The 22,079-nt window shown below is 48.9% G+C and overlaps 1 protein-coding gene across 3 annotated transcripts in view; it reads left to right on the top strand.

The window, feature by feature from the left end:
• Nucleotides 1-5,077: 5,077 nt before the first annotated feature.
• Nucleotides 5,078-22,079, top strand: part of Arntl2 (aryl hydrocarbon receptor nuclear translocator like 2) — a 48,783-nt gene continuing 31,781 nt past the window's right edge. For 2 of the 3 annotated variants that reach the window (XM_027430095.2, XM_027430094.2), the window contains exons 1-4: nucleotides 5,078-5,392; nucleotides 15,067-15,214; nucleotides 19,575-19,732; nucleotides 21,403-21,482. In XM_027430095.2, the coding sequence (XP_027285896.1) occupies nucleotides 5,347-5,392; nucleotides 15,067-15,214; nucleotides 19,575-19,732; nucleotides 21,403-21,482 (432 nt within the window). In that variant the 5' untranslated portion in view covers nucleotides 5,078-5,346. Of the gene's footprint in view, nucleotides 5,393-15,066; nucleotides 15,215-19,123; nucleotides 19,467-19,574; nucleotides 19,733-21,402; nucleotides 21,483-22,079 lie in introns of those variants that run through there. The other variant, XM_027430097.2, reaches the window with a different exon arrangement.

Genomic DNA, 22,079 nt, shown 5'->3' with positions numbered 1-22,079 from the left:
AGTTGTCCAGAACCATCGAGCTCCAGAGGCCCTCATTTTGAAGACTGTTGGGCATCGAGAAGGTACAGCGAGAATAAAAACCATGTTTCTGAAAGTTCTGCTGGTGGGATTTCTTTCTTTCTTTCTTTCTTTCTTTCTTTCTTTCTTTCTTTCTTTTTTTTGTTTTGTTTTATTTTCTTGTTGTCTGAAGATTGTTGCTATCCAAAACTTAAATACTATTTTGTGAATAAAATTACCAAATAGCTGTTACACCTAAAAGTCACATCATGAAAAGGTTCAAGTATTTGGAGTTTGAACCGTATTACATTTAAACAATCAAGACAGTTGAACAAGTCTGGGTTTAAAATTGCTCAGATCCATAGCTGAAAACATACACCTTTGTAAGTTGTCATTTTAGGACTTCCTGGGCATAGATCTGACATGCAGTCAGTCCTTCCAGTGAGTCAGACCTTAGTGTATCAGTAACCTGAAAATCCTCATGAGTTCAGAGATAAAATCAGCTCAGCTACCACCCACTGTCCCTTCCTGTGGAAGTCACAACACCAGGCTTGCCACTGAGCCCAGAAAGAGCCAGGCGGGATCCCCTGGGCCCCAGGCGGCACCACTCCCTCCCAGCCGTGCTCCACACCATTTCAATGGCGCTGTTGTAAGAACTGTGGGAACACAGAGGTCGGGATTTGAGGAGAGCAATCTTGCAGACTCTAAAGTCCCACTCTCAGAAGTGTCCAGTGAGACAACCTGCATTCACAATCGCACTTTCACTTACACAATGCCCTGTTTTACAACTATTCTGTAAAGAAATGGCGTCACCAGGACACAGACACCAGAGCTCCAGGCCTGTACTTCTTGCTTCCGAAGCACAGGGTATGCGCCATCGGCATGGTATCCCCCTAACGCCCAGCCCTCCCCGCCCCCCATGCTTCTAGAAACTCAGAGGGATGCATGGGTGTGATGGGTGTCACTTGGGGACAGGAATGACTGCAGGTGACAGCAGGTGAGTAGTTTCACAGTAAGGAAATGAACCGGTGCCACGCAGGGTGGAAAGATCTCTTCCAGGGTAGTCAGCTCATGGCAGAAACACGAGCTATGGGGGCTGCTTCCTTTGTTACTTTTGTCACCTGTGCTGCTTTTGTCCTTGGTCGGAGAGAGCTAGACGGCTCAGGCTTAAGCAGTCCTCACAGGACTTCAAGGCTCGATTTTATAAGAGAACCTGTGGGTTCTGAAGAATGGCTGAGCAGTCAAGAGTGAGTACTGCTCTCACAGAGGTCCCAGTACCCATGCCAGGTGGCTCACAGTCATCTGTAAACTCCAGGGGATCAGGTGACTGCATCTGCAGGGACACATACACATAATTAGAGGTAATAAGAACTCCTTGCCGGAAAGTGCCCCCATGTGTTACTGGCTGTGATCCTGTCAACTGCCTGTTAATTAACTGGTACCTGGCCTGGCGTTGACTTAGGAGTCCCTCCCTCCCTCTTCACGGTCTCCCCCCCCACACACACACACAGCCCTTTTTTGATGACTTCCTCATTCTTTTAAAAGAAAAACTTCAAATTTGTATTGTGGGGGTTTGTACAAGACAGTGCAGTGTCCTCTGAGGCCAGAAGAGGGCGTCAGAAGTTCACAGGTTTTTGGTTATGAACTTGCCCAGAGTGGGTACTGGGAACCTAACTTCTGTCTTCAGGAAGAGCCAGAGTTGCTCTTAACCACTGAGCCATGCCACCAGCCAGATTGCCTCATTCTTGTCCTATCTAAACCTGACCACGGCTTCCTCAGGACTTTATTGTTCTCTTGCTTGGAGAAATAATCTCCTCGTCGTCTACCCACCACCTAGGCGCAGGAAATTTTCATTCTTAACCAAGGACTACATCCTGGTGTAGGGCTCACAGCAGCTGGGGCTTACTTGAAAGAACTTGGTAGTGTGTCTCCTAAGACCAGAACCTGTGGGTGGAACTGGGACCAGGCTGTCCTCGTTGGATTTGGGGTTACTGGGCTCTAGAAAGGCCACTGGTAAACTCTCCAGAGTGCGTGACATGTTCCTTGTTGGTTACTGTGAGAACTATGCACCACAGAGCCTAGCATAGGGTGAGCGCTGGGTGGCTCTACTTCGTGTCTATGGCCAGTTTCAAGAAGTTTGGACTTTCAATAAAAACGACTCCGAAACATTGGAAGGCAAAATGAATAAAGCTTTGCCAAAGTTGTTTAGGTTAGCAAGCAATTCAGGGTTTGCACTACCCGGCAGAACTCCCTAAACACACCTTTTAAAGGGGCCTTCCTCCAATTCCTCTGCATCCCTCTGTGTCTCTCCCTCTGCCACGAACACACTTTGCTCCCAGTGTCTTCTCTGCCACACCTCCCTGCGTTAGGTCAAACCCAAGCCCGTTATTTTATCCCAGAAGCCCATAGTGGGTCTGACAATCTAGACACACTGAAGAATTGTGCTTCTGATTCTCCACACTGCTCTCGTAACCCACTGCACAAGCCTGGGAGTCCCCAGGACTCCTTCCTGGACCTCCTCTAGAGGTGGAAGGGAAAGGTCACTTTAGGTATTATCGGTATACACATTTCTCTTCAATCTCTTAAGAGCTCAAAATTGGGTATTTGTCATTTTTATGAAACTCAGAAAGTATTTTAGGTTTAATTAACTATGCTGTTGTTTGACCCCAGTCGTGGGGAAAGGCCCCAGCCATGGCTGTAAAGTGGACTCCTTCCCAGGTGGGCAAATGGAAGCTGCCTTGGAAGCTGATCTTACAGGAAGTGAAGTGAAAATACCGCCCCCTAGAGGTGAACAAGGGTTCCTGCCACACAAGGCCGTTCTTGGGCTCTGAGCCAGGAACCCTCGGATGTTGACCAGAAAGAACTAGCCAGGATTCTGTAAATTGGGTTACCAGTCCGTTTTCTCAAACATTTCCTAAGGTGAAAGTTAAGGGATTCTACTGGCTAGAAATGAGAAAGTACCTTTCTATCTTTAAGACACAGGGAAATCACTCAGCCCTGGCTAGCCCTGAACTCACTGTACAGCGCGGGGTGACCCTGAGCTGCCAATCACCCAGCTTTCAACTCTCCAGCACGGGAATTGTATGTATGCACGGTCGTTGTCGTGGCTTTATGGAGTCCTGAAGATCAAGGCGCATCCCCAGCCCTCCCTGCACCCCATACCTTCTGATATGAGACAGTCTCCGCCCAGGCTGACCTCCACATGGACTGGGAGCCTAGGATGACTTTGACCCCTACCACTCAATTCTTCTACCGTACCTCCCAAGTGCTAGGATTACAGGTGTGCACTCCAGCTATTCTTTTAAAAAAATAAAAATAAAAATAAATCCCTGTCTAGAAAGAAAGCAAAGCTTCCAGGCATAAAGAAAAACAATGTAAGCCTGATTGGTGGGGTGGGGGCATCAGGCAGAGAACAGTCACCCCAAGGAACCTGGCCTTGCCTGGCCCCACAGCTTCCTGCTTCCTCGGGGGAGTGGCTGGATTCTTTCTTTTCGGGCTCCTGGTGAAATGAATCATCATTGCAAAGAAGTGAGGCCTGTGTTGATTCACAGGCAAGCTCATCAGCCGCCATGAAGGGTGTGAACTCTTGAGGAGACCTGACCCATGATCTCCTTTCTGTTACCTATGAAGGACCTTGCCAAAATACTCATTTTTTAAAAAAAGTTGGAGTGTATTCACTGCACATGACACTGGGTTTCCTAAGGACATTGTCATCCTAGTATATAAATTACTTTGGTCACATTCTCCTCCCAGCTGCTCTCTCACCTCTGTCCCTGTAGACAGTTTTACCATCTACATACACATGTGGTGAAATGAAGGATCCATGATATTTTTGTTAATTAAGCCTGACTTAATTCATTCAGTACGATTATCTCCACTTGTGTCTGTTTCCCTGCAAATGACATGGCTTTGTTCCTTAGGGTTGGGGAGTTCCACTGTGCACAGAGACCACATTTACCCATTCATCTGTTGACAGACAAAGCTTATCTACATAAGGGTGACGGTACACATGGATGTGTTTCTGTGACGTGTTCACTTGGTGGTAGCTGGGTGGTCTGGATGCTCTGTTTTAGTTGTAAGGCATCTCTATGCTGAGTTCCATAGTGGCTGGACTAGTTAGGTTCCCACCAGAAGTCTATTGGGAGGCCCTTGGTTCACATCCTCCTGATAACTTGTCGTCATTAGTTTTCTGTTCTAACAGAGCTGGAATCTCAGCATAGTTTAAATTTGCATCTTAGAACACTTTTTCATGTTTCTTGGCCATTCGTACCTCATCTTTTGAAAACCGACTGTTCATTTCATTAGCCCACTTATTGACTGGGCTTTAAAAAAAATTATCTTTATGTGTGTGTGTATTTTGCCTGCATGTGTACCTGTGGAGGTCAGAAGAGGGTGATGGATCTCCCTGAACCTGGAGTTCTGGTTGTAAACCTCCCTGTGGGTGCTGGGAACCGAACCCGAGTCTGAGTCAAGAGTCGCAAGTGCTGTTAACCACTGAGCCATCTCTCTAGCCCCTCAATGAGGGTTTTTTGTTTGTTTTATTTCTTGGCGTTTTGTCTTCTGGATTCTTTATATGTGTAAATGCTAATCCTGTCAGATGTTTAGTTAGTAAAAATTCCCTCCCGTTCTACAGTTTTCAGGCTTGAGCCTCTCCCCGACTGAGCAAACAGGAATGAATGGATGTTCCTTCAGCTACAGCGGCGGCTGAGGGAGTGGCTGGATGAGAGGTAAAGTCGGCATTTGGGACTTTGAGAGAGGTTTTGAGGAGGTGGTGTCTTTGTGTGTGAATCTTGGGAACCCGCTCGCTGGCTCGCACACTGCGGTAACTAAGAAGGGCCGCACCTTCTGCCCTCTGGACCCGACTAGAAGAGTCTGCCGGCTCGAGCCAAACCTTGGAGTTTTCACTGCTGTGGCTTTACCTGGGCAAACTGTACCCAAGGACCCCACCTGGCGACGGTGAGTTCTGGGGGTGCCGCCGTGGAACGGGGGCAGGTCTGGAGCTCCAAGGAGCCTGGATGACTTGTGTCCCCAACTGTTGCAGGAGTGCCCGACCGAGACAGCGTTGACACCCACACCACACCCGAACGCCCACAGCCAGGCGCTTGCCTGGAGCCCGAAGAGGGCCGGGCCCACGGGCGTGTCTTTCTTGCTCCGCGCAGGGGGCTTCCCTGTGCGCCCCCTGCAAGCCGTCCCGCTCCTCCCAGGCCGTGCTGGCTGCAGCCTGTTGGCTCCGGCGGCCGGCTGAGGCTCCGCCTGTGCGGGTGCCTGGTCCCGCCCCGGGCGGCGCGGGCTGCCGGGGCTGCGGTGGCCGAGCCCGCGCCCCGCTCCGGGTGCGCCCGCCCGGGTCGCATGGGGAGTCGCGCGGCGGCCGCGGCAGCTAGGGCTGAGGCTCCAGGTGAGTGGCTTGCGGAGACCCCGACCCCGCCGGGGGTCCCCGATGGCGAAGCCAGGACCCCCACCCCATGCCGGGGTCCCCTGCAAGTCCGCGACCCGGGCGGCGAGTCCAGGCGGTGGGGTCCCCGCAGCCCCCGCGCAGGTCCCGGGTGTGGGGTCGGGGGAGCTGTGCGCACGGCTCCCCCCGCGCCCGCCCGGCGTCTGCGCGTTCTGCCGCCCGCCGCTCGGGTTTGCTCCTCTCTGGAAGAAGCCTCGGTAGTAGGGCGAGCAGTGGACTTGGGTCGGGGGTGGGGGTAACAATCAACTTATCTTCCGGGTCCACGGTTGTAACCTCAGCTTGCTCCATTGCGTCCTGAGTCTTGTTGGAAGTTTTGCCTCGTTTGTCCTCTCTTGCTCTCAGCGGTAAAACTTGGAGGTGTCTTCCCTGGAACGCTGCACACAGAGGATAATCGTAAAAAGCTGGTGTTTAAGGCAGGTGGGAGTCAGGAGAGAGAAAAAAAAAATCCAGTAAGTGTAAACAGGCACAGAAGTCAGGACGAAGTTATTTTGATCGGCCTGCTGATTGACTGATTTCTTGCTGTGTAGCCCTTGGCTGGCCTGCAACTTGCTGCAAGACCATCTCAACCTGGACTTGTATCCCCCCAGTGCTGGCGGCAGGCTTGTCTCCATGAGACTGGTGTGATTTTAGTGAAAGGCGGGGATGTCTGTCTGTGGCTTTTCAGAGGCTTTGTGTGCTCCCTTCTCGCTCTGAGCTCTGCTTCACTCTCCACCGGGCACCTTGGTTTCCCTCCCTGTAATATGGGGCAACTGTCAGGGTTAACAAGCTACAAACGCATTTGGCTGGCGCGCTTAGCCCAAGTCTCGGGGGTCTCTGTGAGTATCAAGTAAACACATCTTTTAGTATAAGGACATTTGTCCACTCTGCCACACAAGAGTCATCTCAGTGTGGCAACAGTTCGGCTAACACTATGGAAATGTGGGCTTGTTTGGTTACAAGAAAGTGGAAATTGATAACTAAAACCCTAAACAAAACAGGTCTTTGTATCAGTTTGGCTTACATTGTATACAAAAACAAAGCAAGCAAACAACAACCACAAAAAAAAAAAAACAAAAAAAAACAAAAAACTAAACCCTTATAACTACAGGGCTGTTTTGAAGATGTCCACAAAGAGTGAGGCGGAGCCAAACACCATTACTTGCTCACTTACCATTTTATGAGACCAGCTTGTGGGGTAACCGCTGAGGTTAAGCCTGCTGCCCACTGGCTGAGCATTTTCCTGGAAGGTGGTTCCAGAACCCTTGGAGCTAGGGAGAGGGCTCGCGACTGTAGTGGCTTAAATTCGTGTTCCTGACTCACAAACCCAAGCTGGTGTCCCACTCTGCTTTGCATAAGCAGTTGTTCCTGGCCTGTTCCAGGAATGCGTCACACGAGCTAACGCAGGATGGGCCTGGGAAAGCTGCAGTTTCTCCCGTGCATGGGATCTAGGTCATTACTCAGGCCCAGAACCCACGCGACAACACCCGGGACTCCGTGTCAGCCTGCATGGCCCAAGGGAAGATGCGCACCTGCCTGCCCTGTAAGGCTCTTCCTGCCCTGCTTTCAGCGTCTAGCGCCTCCTGTGGAGGATGGGGACAGTGGGAGCTTCTGCTTCTTGGGAGACTTAGGGCCGAGAGGCATGGTGAGGGCTGGAGAGAACGCGCCATGGAGAAGGGCATTGGCTGCTCCGCAGGACGCCAGAGTTTAATTCCCAGAGCCCACGTGGTGTCTCACAGCCATGTGTAACTCCAGATCCAGGCAGTCAGATGCCCTCTTCTGGCCTCTGTGGTCACAGAGGGCACACATGGTGGCACACACACACACACACACACACACACACACACACACACACACACACACACACACAACACACACCATACAGGCAAAACACAGACACGAAACTCACATGCAGTCTTGCAGAACATGCTGGGTATTTTTTTCAGTGTGTGTGTGTGTGTGTGTGTGTGTGTGTGTGTGTGTGTGTGTGTTTGGTGCTGTGGATCAAACCCAGGACCTTGTACCTGCCAAGCTCACATCTTAACCACCCTCCACTCCTGAGGCCTGTGGAATCCCACCAGACTCAATCCTGGGCCACGGGCTTCATTTTTTTTCCTGTTTGTTTATGGCAGAGATCTGTTGATGGAAAACCTTTGTTTACTAGCTCTGTGATTTTGGCTAAGTTATTTTGTTTCTCTGAGCTCCAGTTTCCTTGTTTGTTTATAAAGTTGGGCTAAAGATCCCTGACTCTGCCGGTGGCGGTTATGGAGTAATGACTACAAACTGTGTGGAGGATTCCAGCTTCCACAATATTTCCTTTTTCCTCGTGACCTTTCCCCAGGACATTGTCTCTACCACAGAAGCCTTTCCCAATACCCATTTTCTCGTTGTAGAGTTTTTGTCTCTGGAGCAGTCCTTATGTTTGCCACATGCTGTGTTGGCCTCATGCTGGTCCTAGGAGGGCAGTGGTCGCCCTTACCTGTCGTCTCCATCTCTGATCCCTTTTCCTATGGAGTGCCTGGTACAGACACTCAAAAGTGAATGAGACTCACTCAAGTTGTGCACAGGGCTGGTTCACTCTCAACGGACCCATCAAGTACGAACTGTTGAGCAGACACACGGTGAAAGCCGGAGTTCTGCTTAGAGAGCCCAGCCTTGGCCTTAGTCTGGGTGAGAGGTTCACATTCCTGACTCCTCTCCTTATAAATGTGTCATAGAGGCGCTGAGGATGGCATAGAAGTGACTCAGAAACTGGTTTATTCTGGCTCTCAGTTTGAGTGGACACAGCCCACCACAGTGGAGAAGGCAACGCAAGTGTCAGGCTACTGGTCACCTTGTGTCCACGGGAAGCAGAGAGCAGACAGGAAGTGTCACCTGGCTATAAAACCTCAAGGCCCGCCCACAGTGACCCACTTCCTCCAGTGAGGCTCCACCTCCACAGGGAACAGCACCACCACCTGGGGACCACGTGTTTGACACTTCACCTCCAAACCACAGCAGAAATGGGCTGCAACGTGACATTGTGTTAACAGAACAAAACAAAAATCGGCAGACTGGCCACGGAGAATGAGACCCCCTCTCAAAATTGGGGCGACACTGTCTAATTCATGAAGAGGAGGGAGCACTTTAATATCCGTGGGTGGGTCTCTCTCGGAGATCTTTCAGGGGACAGAATAGGAACAGAAATGGAAACTGGCAGGTGACTGGAGGATGTGATCTTGTAGTCTTTGATTTGAGTAGGATCTGGAGAAGGAAGGCCGGCTTTGCTGAGGTTGCCTCGCTGTGTGTTGTTAGACTTCCCTTGCCCTGTGGACAGTTAACCCATGGGGGGGGGGGGAGTCAGAGAGTTTTCCAGGATTAAAGACAAAGGCACCTTTTATTTTGTGGTACCTGGTTGGCAGCAGCATTTTCATCGCCATGGAAAAAGAGCGAACTGGACTTGATGCTGAGGGAAAAGGCAGGAAAGCCTCTAGCACAGGACGGGCTCCACGTGTGTCTTTCTCTCCTTCTCTTTTGCTTTCTGAAAAAGCAGCTACTTATGTCTTTCAAGCTACTCCACACTCGGTCTTTCAAAAAGCATTCTCAGAACTATTTAGTTTGTCCCCGAGACACCCTTTTGGGAAGCGGGTACCTGCCCCTCCCTGTCTATCCACATCAGGGGCCACATTGACTCACTGTTGTCATCACTTCTGCCTTCCTTGTGTGGTTCTATGGTCTGGGCGCACGGCAGGAAAAACGGAAAAACAAAAACACGTACTCAAAGACCCTTCCCGCGGCGCTGATGGAGCTGACGGAGCTGAGACTTGACTTCTAATATAAAGGCACAACGAAGGCTATAAAGCAGGAGCCCAGGCCTCCAGGGTGTTCCCCTAAAGTGGGAGGACACGTGGAAACCCCGTTCGTGCTGTCAGATGTTCTTGAGTCAACTCAGTTGTGGGCCAGAGGCTCTGGGGCTTACAGGTTACTTCAGAGCAGTGGCTATGGTGGTGCAGTTGCACCTGTAGTCTTACATTCGAGAGGCAGGGGACATTACTACAAATCTGAGCATAAGCTAAGTGAGTTCAGAGGCAGAGATACCCTTTCTCAAACAGGAATCAAGCCAAAAAGCCCCAAGTATGGGGCGTGGTATTTATGAACAAAAATCACCATAGGCATCGCAACTCATCTTCATCTAGATTTTGTAGTAGAAGTCTCTCTGGGGTCCTGGACTACTATGCTCAGAGAAATGTCCAAGCTGTGCGTGTCTTTCCTAGGAATACAGATCTGGGGACTGGAGATGGCCCGGTCAGTCAAGTGCTTGCAAGCGCAAGGATCTGAGTTTGATCCCAGAGCTCATCCCAGGCCTGATGGAGGATGCTGAGGATGCTGAGGACATAGAAACAGGAAAATTCCCAGGGCTCAGCCAACCAGCCTAGCGAACTCGGCGAGTTCTAGACTAGGGACGCTGTCTCAAGAAGAGGCGATGCCACCTGAGGACACACGAGGTTGTACCCGGCTTCCACACACAAATGAGCCTGAACACACATATACAAAATAGACAATACAGATTCCCCACCCTGTTTCTTCTTATTCAAAAGGATCTCACTACATTTCTCAGGCTGTCCTGGGACTCCTGACGCAGTCTCCCAAATGCTGTCATTACAGGTGTTTACCACCCATCTGGAGGTTCAGGCGGTTGAAGCTAGTATTCAGCAAATGCAGTTGACGTTGACTCAGCAATCTGCAGACATCTAAAGGGACAGAAGATTGGCGGAGGGCGGGGGGCAGGGGGTTGCTCTGATGAAATGTTAGGCATGGCACCCCTGCCCAGGTTGATTCACTCTAGATACCAACTCCTTGGTTGAAGAATTACACTTCCTGTCTGAGTTTACATGGCAGCCAAAGGCCAGTTACACTTATATCACCATGGAGACAAACGGGACCATGCTCTAGCAGACTGCCACTGCTTTAACGGGTCTCCCAGGCAACCACACTGACTTAGAGAAGAGGGACGAGACCCAGCTTGCCTTGTGTCATGGTGCTTCAGGGTTCCTTAAGCATTAGCACTTAACATTTCCTTAATATGCTAACACTTCTTTTTTAAGATTTTAATTCATTTATTTATTTTGTTGCTACGAACCGCAGAGTTATGCATCGAGAGCTCAGTTGACAAAAATCACAAAGCTAACCCGCTGGCATCACCAGATGGAGAAGCCCACATGCAGGATGGTGGGAGTATTCGCTTTATGAAAAGTCACTGTCCTTACTGAAAATTACCTGTGAAGCCTTGGTGCTCCCTTTCTATGGTGGGATTCATCCCCAAAGCTCCAGCAGTTATTAATCATTCACTGGGCACATTACCCCCTGTGCATCCGTATATTGGACGACTCCCCCAGCAATGTGTAACACTGGCAAGAATGCAATCACAACCAATACCCTCACTCTCAACCAAATCTTTGTATAAACTTAGAAGTCTGCCCCCCCCCCAGTTATCTTCCTTGGTAGACAGCTGGTCAGTGTTAGTGTCCAGGCCAAGAGACCTCAATTAAGACATTCACAGATGCCTGAGGACAGGAATTACAGCATGTCTAAAGTTGTTGAGCCATAACTCTCAGAGAGATACAAGAAGAGTGTCCTGGATTCTCTCTGCCAGCAGATAGGAAAGTACTGTCACAAGCTAAGCTCATATTAACCTTAAAGCATGCCTATCTTCACTTGCCAGTCTACTAACAATAGATCTGTGTCTTAAAGTGGTCAGTGGGCACTGTGCCCTCCCTGTCTTAACAGTGGTCAGTGGGCACTGTGCCCTCCCTGTCTTAAAGTGGTCAGTGGGCACTGTGCCCTCCCTGTCTTAAAGTGGTCAGTGGGCACTGTGCCCTCCCTGTCTAACCTTGATTCTGTTCCTACAGCCTGGGACCCTTGTGTTGTCACATTAAATGGTTCGGCTCCTTATCTCTTGCTTTAGGAATGTGCTTTTGACCAATAAGAGCAATTTCTTTATCACTTCTAGGCTCCTGAAGGAGAAGAGTTTTTAGAATAGAAGAGGGAACTAGAAGAAGAAGCATGGAGAAGCTAGAAATATTATTATAGACAGGATTATTAGAGTAGAAACGGAACAATAAAGATCACAGGAAATAAAGAGCACGACCCTCAGATTGTGTGTGACGTTACTATAGAAATCTTTTACCCCTCCTTCACTCCTGAGCAGCATTTTACCTTTAGGACCCGGGGCGGGGCTGGAACAGTTCTCATAGCCCTTACATTTTGTGTGTGCTTGCTTGTGTGTGTGCACATGTGTGCAGAGGCTTGTGTGTGTGCGCGCTCATGCCATGACATACTTGTGGAGGTCAGAGGATAACTTTCAAGAGTCACTGGCAACTCCAGAGATCAAACTCAAGTCTCAGGCTGCTGCAGCAGCTGCTTTTAACCCCTGGGCCATCTGTGTGGCCCTTATTACCTCCTTTACAGTCACCACACTTACCTCTGGGACATGTGACAGGAAGCAAGGGGGCGTCAAATACACACCTCAGAATTTCAAATGCTGTGAGGGCAAGCTATTTAGAGAAAGATTTAGAAATGATTTGTTATTGATTTCTCTAAGAGCTGACAATAATTTTAGATTCTGGGCATCACTGTTACCATAGTAACGGTGATGTATTAAGGATGTAAATGATAGGGTTATTTTATTGCTTTTAAAATACTTATCATGCTGGGTTTGGTGACACAAACCTTCAAGTACCCTCTGCGGATGCAGAACTCAGCAGGCTGAGGCCAGAGGATTTCAAGTTCATGGTCAAGGTTAAGTTTTGCTATATACAAGATCCATCTGCAAACAAAACAAACACAGAAAATTCCCACTGTTTCAGGTGGTGGAGGTTTCATTTTCTTCTTTTTCAGGCTCCTTCGTATTTTATAATAATTGACTAGTTTTGAAAAGGCATGCAAATGTTTTTATGAGCGCTAAAGAGTCCCGCTCCTGCCTGTGAAGTTTAACTAGCTTGGTAGAACAGTCCTTCATGGGTTCTGTTCTGAACCCGGCGTGGCTCTGGGGCCCCATTTACTATAATTATCCCAGTGCCTACAATGGCCTTCTGTCTACTCAGAACCTGAGGGAACTATATTTGTGGGGCTGGGATTCTCATGAGAGGCAGTGGCTCTCATCTAACTCTGACAGCTGCCCTAAGTTTTTCAGGAAACCCTGCTGAAGTTGAGCTGCCACACCCCCATTCTTTAGTGTGGGACTCACCAGCTCTGGGATGGTTGGGGGACTTCTCTGACTTTCCGAGGAGGTGCTTTGCCCTGCTCTTGTCTGTCCTGGGGTTAGGTGGAATGCTTTTTCTAAAAGTCATCATCAGGGAGCTGTTATTTGGGCTTGTGTCACTCTGGTTAGGTTCTGAATCACAGCCCAGCGGTTTCTCGGGGCTCAGTTCCCAAGGTCATCAGCAGTGTTTGCCCTGCATCTCCCTTTTGGGGGCACTCAGCAAATCAGTCTCAGGTTCTCGTGGGAAGTTCTGAACACCTTCCATGCTGTAGCTCAGCGGCTCTGCCTAGCTGCTTAAGAATGGTATTTTATTCTGTGTTCCAGATGCTGAGAACTTAGACTCATTGCCAAACCAGAGCGTGAACCCAGGCTAACTGGCCTCCAGAACGTGTAACCTTTCTGCCTGGCCTTCGATTGCATTCCTTCAATACCCGCAGTCCTCCCAGTGGTGCCGTTTCTGTGACATGCTGATGTCTAAAAGGGAACCTGTCTGTTGTCAGGGAGGGTGGAGCGCTGGCCTCCATGGCTTTGAGGAATTCTGAACATTTCACCTAATAACTGAATGGTGTTGGGCAGGTGCAAGTGTCAGGACACAGCCAGAGGAGCAAAGGTGTGGGAGGCTTCTTACAGTGGTCGTCAGGGAGCTGGCATGCTGAGTGGTGCAGCGAGCTAGGCCAGTCTGGAACCTGCAGGGTGGACTGTCCACAGGCGGGCCGAGGATCTCAGCTGCTGCTGTCCACTGGTAGTTTCTTCTCCAGGGAAGTCTCAGGTCCTTCTATGGATTAGATCAGGCCCTTCCAGTCTATCCTTGCCGATGGCACACCAGTGATGGCAATTTTCACATCTACAAAGGTTGTTGGCTGATTGTGTTGCTGAGAACCGTGACCAAGCCAAGTAGACACAGCAAAAACAAACAACAAAAACCCAGTCACTGTGAGTTTTCCATTTCTCTTTGCCTGTTTCTCATGTGACAGAGGCAGTGAGCACCTGTGGGTTGACTGAGGAGAGACTGAGAGTAATAAAGCAATATTAAAGGGTCTACTAAGCCGGCTTCAGGAAGACTGAGTTACAAAAGCAGAATTTAGCTAAAGGTGTGCTTGAGGTCGAGGCATGCATTGAGCAAGTTTAAGATTGCTGAGGAGAGGTTTCTGTGAAGATTGTTCGCCAACATGCCACCCATTGGGTCCCCTTCCCATAACGAACAGTTAGGCATGGCTACAGGTACTGCACAGGATAGTAAGTGTGGCCTCCTTGGAAGAACTTGGCCAAGTCCAGTGTGCATGACCAGACTGGCTCCTAAGCGGCTTTCGCACCATGCTGGTAGTGTGTTGGCAGGGGAGGGAAATCATTAGGAAATGACATCAGGGCAGTGGACTTGCTGCACGGTCCTGGCCGTAGCTTTTGCCTCCATGACACTCAACACCAAAGATGCTGGATAACTGTCTGTCCTCACTTTCCTCTACTTGATCTTGTCTCCAGAATGCCACAGTTGCATTTGGCTTGCACTCGTTGTCTGATTTTGACTTTTCCTTTGGTCCTGTGGCTTATTCAAGGATGTTAGAGGATCTGGTCCCAAGGTCAATTGTCAGGATTTCCTGTAGCCCAGACTAGCCCCAAACTTGTGATCTCCCTGCTGCTGTCTTCCGAGAGCTGGGGTTAGACCTGTTCGAGTTACACTCAGCCATTGTTGAAAATTTGATGAATTTGTAGAAGGAGCATCTTTGTGCATCTCTGATATTTCAGGTCAGTCAAATGGCTTGGGGGTATGCTGTGGCCCTCCGTACCATGCTCCAGATTGCCCTCTAAACATTTACAATGATTTCTGCACCTACCAGAGTCATGTGAGAGGATGGGACTGTCTCCATTCCTCCCTCTTACCCTCCCGAAGGCACTGTGATCTGTATTTTTCAGTATTAATCGATTGGTGGATATTACCACAACATAAAGCCTGTCTGTTTTCATTGTTGGATTTTGTGGTACTGAGGGTGGAACCCATTCATGCTAGGCAAGTGCTCTGCCACTGAGCTATGCTCTGGCAGGCACTGTGTCTCCATCTTGAATTCAGTAATTCTCAGGTTACTTGAAATAGTCAGCCCTCCGTTGGCTACAGACGATCACAGTCATGTATTTCAGAGCCAGGAAGCAAGACTGTCATTTATCTGTCCCCGTTGCTGTTCCCCAGTGTCACTTAACGGCTTCCACCCTGGCTGCCCCTGCACTGTGTGCCCTCCATACACTTGTTTCAGTGTCTTGCACAGTCACGTAAACTTTCAAACATGGATGGACACGCATGATTCAAACTAAATATTTGGATCCTCTCTCGTTTAAATTGTGTGATATGATAATGCATAAGATGAAAATTAAGTCTGAAATGCGTCTTCCTATGCTTTCTCACTCACAGGTAAAGGGCTGAGAGAGAGCCAGAGCCTTTCTCTTGTGGTTTCTAGTCACGTGAACCCAGGGACAAAACTCACAGCTCCTGGACCCGTCAACTCTCTTGTAATGGAGTTTCCAAGGAAACGCAAAGGCAGTGATTCAGAGTCGGCACAGTAAGTGCACATTGCTCTAACTCCATGAAATCTGTCAGTCAGAAAAAGGGGGCCATGTTTACATCATTTCTAAGTCTGTGACAGCATGGCAGCTGGTCGCCGCCTACCGCTACCTGTCAGTGACCTTGCCTGCCAGGGCTGGTGATGATGGATGTCTGGGAGGGTCAGTTAGGACCTGAAGGAGATAGATGATGGGGCATAATCAATGTGTAATGCTCACAGTCACAGCCAGCGCCCCCCTTCCTCATCAGAATACTCCACCTGGAGCAAAAGATTCAGCAATGCTTGGCTTCCGGTCACTTCACTGACCGCCACCCCCCCCCCAACTCGACAGTCACAGAATAACCAGGCCTCGGTGATCCGAAGTCAGTTTAAATCTTACAAAGCTCTTGTTTCCATAGTTACTAAGCCAGGTGGATGATGAAGACAACGGTGAGACTATGATCCCCTTGTTACTTGCTTGTTTGTTTTTGTGTTGCTGGGAATAAACCCAGGGCCCCAAGGGTGCTAGGCAAGGTTTGTGCTTCTGAGCCACACCCCAGATCCTCACAGGAGGATTCTAGGCAGACACTCTACCCCTGAGCCACCCTTCATCCAGCTCTGCCTCTTATGCTCCTTGTAGCCTAAGGTATTCCTTAATTACTCCCCCAAAGCAAGGTTTATACAGTAAAATCGTTTGGGGCAGACCGTGGGATGGCAGTGTGTGAATGGGAAAGTTGGGGACAGTTTCCCACCGCACCTGAAGGGCAAAGCTCTGAGTTAGAGAAGAGCATGAAAATAAGCTTCCTCGGTCTGTTTAAGTCAGTCCGCACCAGGGTACTCCATCTTTTAGCTCTGATCCCCAGGACAGTGAGTGGCGCTGGCCAACTGCACGTGACTGGGAGATTCCTCCCTGATTTAACTGTGTTCTCCACCCTCTCCCATTAATGAGGTATACAGAGGGGCAGCTGGCCAAGGGCAGTTACCTTCATCTTGAGTTATCATCTGATAACAAATGATAGTTCCTACTAGGTTGGTTTTTTGTTTGTTTTGTTTTGTTTTGTTTTGTTGCATGTGTGTGGGGGGGTTTTTTGTTTGTTTGTTTGTTTGGTCTTTTTTTTTGCTTTTTGAGACACAGTTTCTGTATGTAATACTACTTAGGCTGGGACTCACTATGTGGCACTTGTAGCTCAGGCTGGCCTTGAACTCCATAATTCAGAGAGGGTTTTTCTTCCTCCGTTAAGCCTCTCTAAGAATAGTCTCATAGACATGCCTGGAGGTGTGTCTTCTAGGTGATTCCAAATCCTGTCAGGTGACTACGAGATTTACCATTCAGGGGGTGGCCCAAGGCCTCCTTCCTTCCAGAAGGAAGAGAATTCATGACAGAAACAATGGTGGAAAACTTCCCCTAGAACCCTTTACCTCCCTTCCTTCAACAAGAATAGAGCTAGCAGCACCCAATGGCGGAAGGCAGGTTAGTCTGCCTAGTGTCCCTGTTACGGGAAGAGGGTGTGCCCTGTGAAGGAAGCAGGTTTTGCTCACTGTGCTCCTCAGAGTTTTGCCCTGGCCCAGTTCTCCTATCGTTTTCCAGGATATTTCAAACTGCAGTTCTTGCTAAGTGCTGGATATGTGTATTATCTCTCTCAGGGTGAGAAAGCCAGCCCACAGACATATGAGAAGTTTTGTTTCCATAGCCCCAGATTGTTTAATACTTGTAAAGAAGACCCCGTGAGAATGGTCACTTGGTGTGGCACTGTTGGCTTTGGGTGGATAGCTGATTCTTTCAAAGGGACTTTGATCAAGATCCTGTACTATGTAGTTATTCAACATTTATTAAGAACCTACTATGGCTGGGCGTTGGTGACACACACCTTTAATCCCAGCACTCAGGAGGCAGAGGCAGGCAGATCTCTGTGAGTTCAAGGCCAGCCTGGTCTCCAGAGTGAGTGCCAGGATAGGCTCCAAAGCTACAAAGAGAAACCCTGTCTCGAAAAACCAAAAAAAAAAAAAAAAAAAGAACCTACTATGTGGGGCTAAAGAGATGTCTCAGCAGTTAAAAACACGTGTTGCTCTTTCAAAGAACCCAAGTTTGGATCCTAGCACCCCCAGTGACTCACAACTGCCTGTAACTCGAGCTCTAAAGAATCTGATACTCTCTTCTGGCCTCCATGGGTACCCCCTCCAACACACATATACACACAGAGAAACAAATAATAAAATCTTTCAAAAAGGATTTATGTATATGAGTGTCTGCCTGCTTGTATGTATGTGCACCACGTATGCAGTTCCCACAGAGGCCAGAAAGGGGTGTGAGATGCCCTGGAACTGGAGTTACAAGCAGCTGTGAGTCACCTGCGGTGCTAGAAACTCAGTGCCAGTCCTGTACAAGAACAGCAATGCTGTTAACCACTGAGCCATTTCTCTAGCCCTCAAAAAACAAAATAAAGCAAAAACAAAAACAAACAAAAAAGCAACCTACTATGTGACACCTGGTAGAATAGGAGGCTGAGCACCAGATTAGACACATTGTGTTTCAAAAGGAGAGCAGTATGGAATGGGTGAGGATTGTTGGATGGCAACTGTGGAAGTGTGGGTAGCCTAGAGCGGCTGAGGAAAGCAAGCATTGGAAGGAGGCTCAATTTAAAAGGCTTTGGAGGCAGCGCGGGGCCCCAGAGTGAGGCTGATGGTGGCTGAGGGGGAGGAGACATGATTGTGGAATATTATAAACTATAGAGCTTCATGACTGTTTGACCCTTGAGGAAAACAAGGTGTTGAGAATGAATCTCCATGTGCTGCCCGCCACGGTCACACACAGGGGAGAGCTCGCAGGAGTGGAGGGAGGAGACGGAAGGGGCAGGTGTTAGAGTGCCTGCGGTTTGGAATTCCTTTAGTTGCAGATTCCTTGGGAAGCATTCAGGGGCAGAACTGTCTCCAAAGGCTGGAGGGAGGAGCATGGCAGACACTGTCACAGAACGCAGCCGGGGAGCCTGTGGAGCCTTGGGAAGGAGTGTGTTCTCCTAGGTTCTCTGCCCCTGGGCAGTCAGGAACCAAGCAGGGGGCCAATATCTAAGGAGACATAGGTGATGGTGATGATGGTGATGATGATGGTGATGATGGTGATGATGGTGATGATGATGATGGTGATGATGATGGTGATGATGGTGATGATGGTGATGATGGTGATGATGGTGATGGTGATGATGATGGTGATGATGATGGTGATGATGGTGATGGTGATGATGATGGTGATGGTGATGATGATGGTGATGATGGTGATGGTGATGGTGGTGATGATGGTGATGGTGATGATGGTGATGATGATGGTGATGATGGTGATGGTGATGATGATGGTGATGGTGATGATGATGGTGATGGTGATGATGATGGTGATGATGATGGTGGTGATGATGGTGATGGTGATGATGATGGTGATGGTGATGATGGTGATGATGGTGATGGTGATGATGGTGATGATGATGGTGATGATGGTGATGGTGATGATGGTGATGATGGTGATGATGGTGATGATGGTGATGGTGATGATGTGATGGTGATGATGATGGTGATGGTGATGGTGATGGTGGTGATGGTGATGGTGATGATGATGATGATGGTGATGATGATGATGATGGTGATGATGGTGATGGTGATGATGGTGATGATGGTGATGATGATGGTGATGGTGGTGATGATGGTGATGATGGTGGTGATGAGGGTGATGATGGTGATAATGGTGGTGTTGATGGTGATGATAGTCATCATAATGAAACAGAAACTGTAAAACGCTTCCTAGAATGGGCAGAAGTGTAGGCTTTTCTTTGCCTTGTGCTTTGGAGAGAGGGTCTTGATGCATAACTCAGGCGGGCCTTGAACTCTCAGTGGTTTTCCTGCACAAGTCTCCAGAGTACATGATTTTAAACATGGAGAAGCTTCAGTGGAGACCACGTGCTTTCAGGGAAAACCAGTTGGAAACGGAAGACTTAGCATCAAAAACCACAGCAACAGTACCAGAATCAGCGCTGTGTCTTTCAGAACAGGGCTCCAGCACTTTTGGACACAGTCTGGAGCTGGAGGGGGATGAAGTAAGGGCAACAGCTGTGCAAGTTTCAGGTCACCTCTAATGAGAAGAGGCCACTCACTGTCCCACAGCGGAGAGGGAGGAAACCACAGCCCGTAGACCACAGATGTCTTAGCTCAGGAAGTTCATGGTCAAAGCCGCTGGATGTGGTGGGTGCTTTCACAAGCACTTTCCCCAGAGGCGCCAGCTTCTCACGTAAGTGCAGCTGCTGTAAGAGCATCCTGAGAGCCATGGGTCCTGCACCCCTAGTGCCTCTGGGCAACGGGGTGAACATTAGCCAAGGATGTTCTTTCTCCCTCCCAGGGAAGCTCACAGCCAGATGGAGAAGCGGCGGAGAGACAAGATGAACCATCTGATTCAGGAGCTGTCATCTGTGATCCCTCCACTCAGCCCCGCTGCCCGAAAACTGGACAAGCTCAGCGTCCTGAGGAGGGCAGTGCAGTACTTGAGGTCTCTGAGAGGTAAGTAAGGATGAGAGCTGTCTCAGGCTATTGACATCATCTCTTTATCAGAGAGCTCTGTTAACTCTGTGGTTGGTCCTGGCTATGATATGTCTGTCCGCCTTACCATGACCATGCAAAATTGTACTCCTTGCCTTCATGTGAGAAGATAGGCTGTCAGACACTAAAAACCCCAACATGAAGGTGTAGACCAGCAGATTAGGAGCTCAAGGCCAGCCTGGGCTACATGAGTCCTTGTCTCAAAGCAAACAAAGTATAAAACGGATACACACTGCCACCTTGTGGTTCCTTTCTAGATCTCTGCCTGTAAAGCCAAGCACAGAGCAAGAGTTTCAGAGAACAGGGTGTTCTGTGGACCCTGACAACAATCTTCCCAGACTGGGGATGCAGGAGAGAGCAGAGCTCTCTGGGACTTCCTTTTCTGTGCTTAGAGATCTGGGTTCGTTCCATCAGTCTGTTGAGAAACAAGAGTCTCTTTTACCCACTCCTGAGGCTTGCATAAGTTACTTGGTTTCTCTTGAATCTTTAGCAATGAAATTCCAGGCTACACCAGGGTCATTTGATTCCATCCCAGAGATTACCCAAGGACCTTAATATTAGCCTTGTCCCAGGGGCATGAGTCAGTCAGCTAATTCAACACATATGAATTGAACACCAGCTATAAACCTATTCTCTACTAAGAGAAAGGAGAGGACAGGAGAGGAGAGAGAGAGAGAGAGAGAGAGAGAGAGAGAGAGAGAGAGAGAGAGAGAGAGAGGCGCAAAATCTCTGCCCTTTGGATGTCTCTGTTGACAAGAGGGTAGACTCACAGTGAGGTCATTGTCCCCTGGTGTGGGGACAGTGAGATGGCTCAGCGGGTAAAGTTGCTTGTCAACAAGCCTGACAACCTGAGTTTGGTCCCTGAGACCCACATGGTAGGAGGAGAGAACTGATCCCCCCATGAATAAATAAAAAATGTTTTAAATATAACAACACAACCCCTAGTGTGGTATGTGTCCCAGCAGAGGTGTGTGCTGGGAGGAACTATGGGAACTGAGCAGGGCAGACACTCTCTAAATCCATTGCCATTTCCAGGGGCTGATGTATCTGGTGCCACACCCCTTCTCAGCCATCATGTGGTCAGCTGCTTGTCTACACAGCCTGACCAAGCCTGAGTCAGCACAGCACATTAGTGAAGATGGCTTAAGACACTTGGTTCTGTGCTCCAGTGTGTTTGGCACAGCACAGCTGTATTGGTTCGGCAAAACCTTAGACACCAAACTTCAGAGGGTGCCTATGGACTGTGTTATAGACACAACAGGCAGAGAGTAGCCTGTGAAACTCTGGGTTGGAGTCTCAGTGTCACATAAACCGGGTGTGGTGGCACACACCTGTAATCCAAGCTCTTGGGAAGTGGGGCAGGAAGATCAGGAGTTCAAAGTCGTCCTGGGCTACATAGTGAGTTCAAAGCCAGCCCAGAATATAGGAGGCCCTATTTAACAAAAAAAGGAAGAAAAGAGGGAGGGGAGGAAGGAAGGGGAGGGAGGGAAGGGTCCCAAGAGTCCCCAGATGTTGCGAACACCACTGCGCCGTCATTGTAATAGCCGCAGCAGCTCATGGACGGTGTCCACTGAGCAATTACTGAATTTCTTTCTCTGTGCTCTCAGTAACTTTGGCCTATTTGTTTTTAGGCATGACAGAGTCTTTCTTAGGAGAAAATTCTAGGCCTTCATTTATTCAGGATAAGGAGCTCAGTCACTTAATCCTCAAGGTAAGTGGCTGTACTTGGATTCGGATGGGAGCAGGATTTCAGTTCACCTCTATTGTAGCCATCAGAGAGTCTGTGTCTCACATTCCTTAAATTAGACATTGGAGATAAGGAAATAACCTTGTGTACTAATGCCTCATTAGTTTGGAAGAGCAATGGACATCTCCATTGCAGACCCCCTCACACTTAAGATACCCCCACACACAATCCAAGGATCAACCATGGGCACCACCTCCTCAGTGCCACCCACCTGGAGTCCAGTTATAAGGGATCTGTCACCTGGAGACTAGGGAATGATTCATTCAGAGTTCTCCTGTTGTGGCCTCATCTTCTCACAGGCCGGGGCTTTGCAGACCCCACAGCAGAAAATTGGTGTTTGATTGATAGTTTTGCCATGCACTATGACATAGGTATGTGTTGTTCATTTTGTTCATCTTTCTTTCTTTTCTTTTCCTTTTTTTCATTTTCTTTTTCTTTTCTCTTTTTTTATTTTGAGTTAAGGTTTCTCTATAGCTCTGACTGACCTGGAACTCAATTTGTAGACCAGGCTGGCCTCAAACTCACAGAGATCTGTCTGCCTCTGCCTCCTGAGTGCTGGAA

Source organism: Cricetulus griseus, chromosome 8 (genome assembly GCF_003668045.3).
Source record: "Cricetulus griseus strain 17A/GY chromosome 8, alternate assembly CriGri-PICRH-1.0, whole genome shotgun sequence".
In the NCBI taxonomy this organism is placed as follows: Eukaryota; Metazoa; Chordata; class Mammalia; order Rodentia; family Cricetidae; genus Cricetulus; species Cricetulus griseus.
The sequence above is the reverse complement of the archived record's forward strand: the minus strand, read 5'-3'. Positions and strand labels throughout refer to the sequence as shown.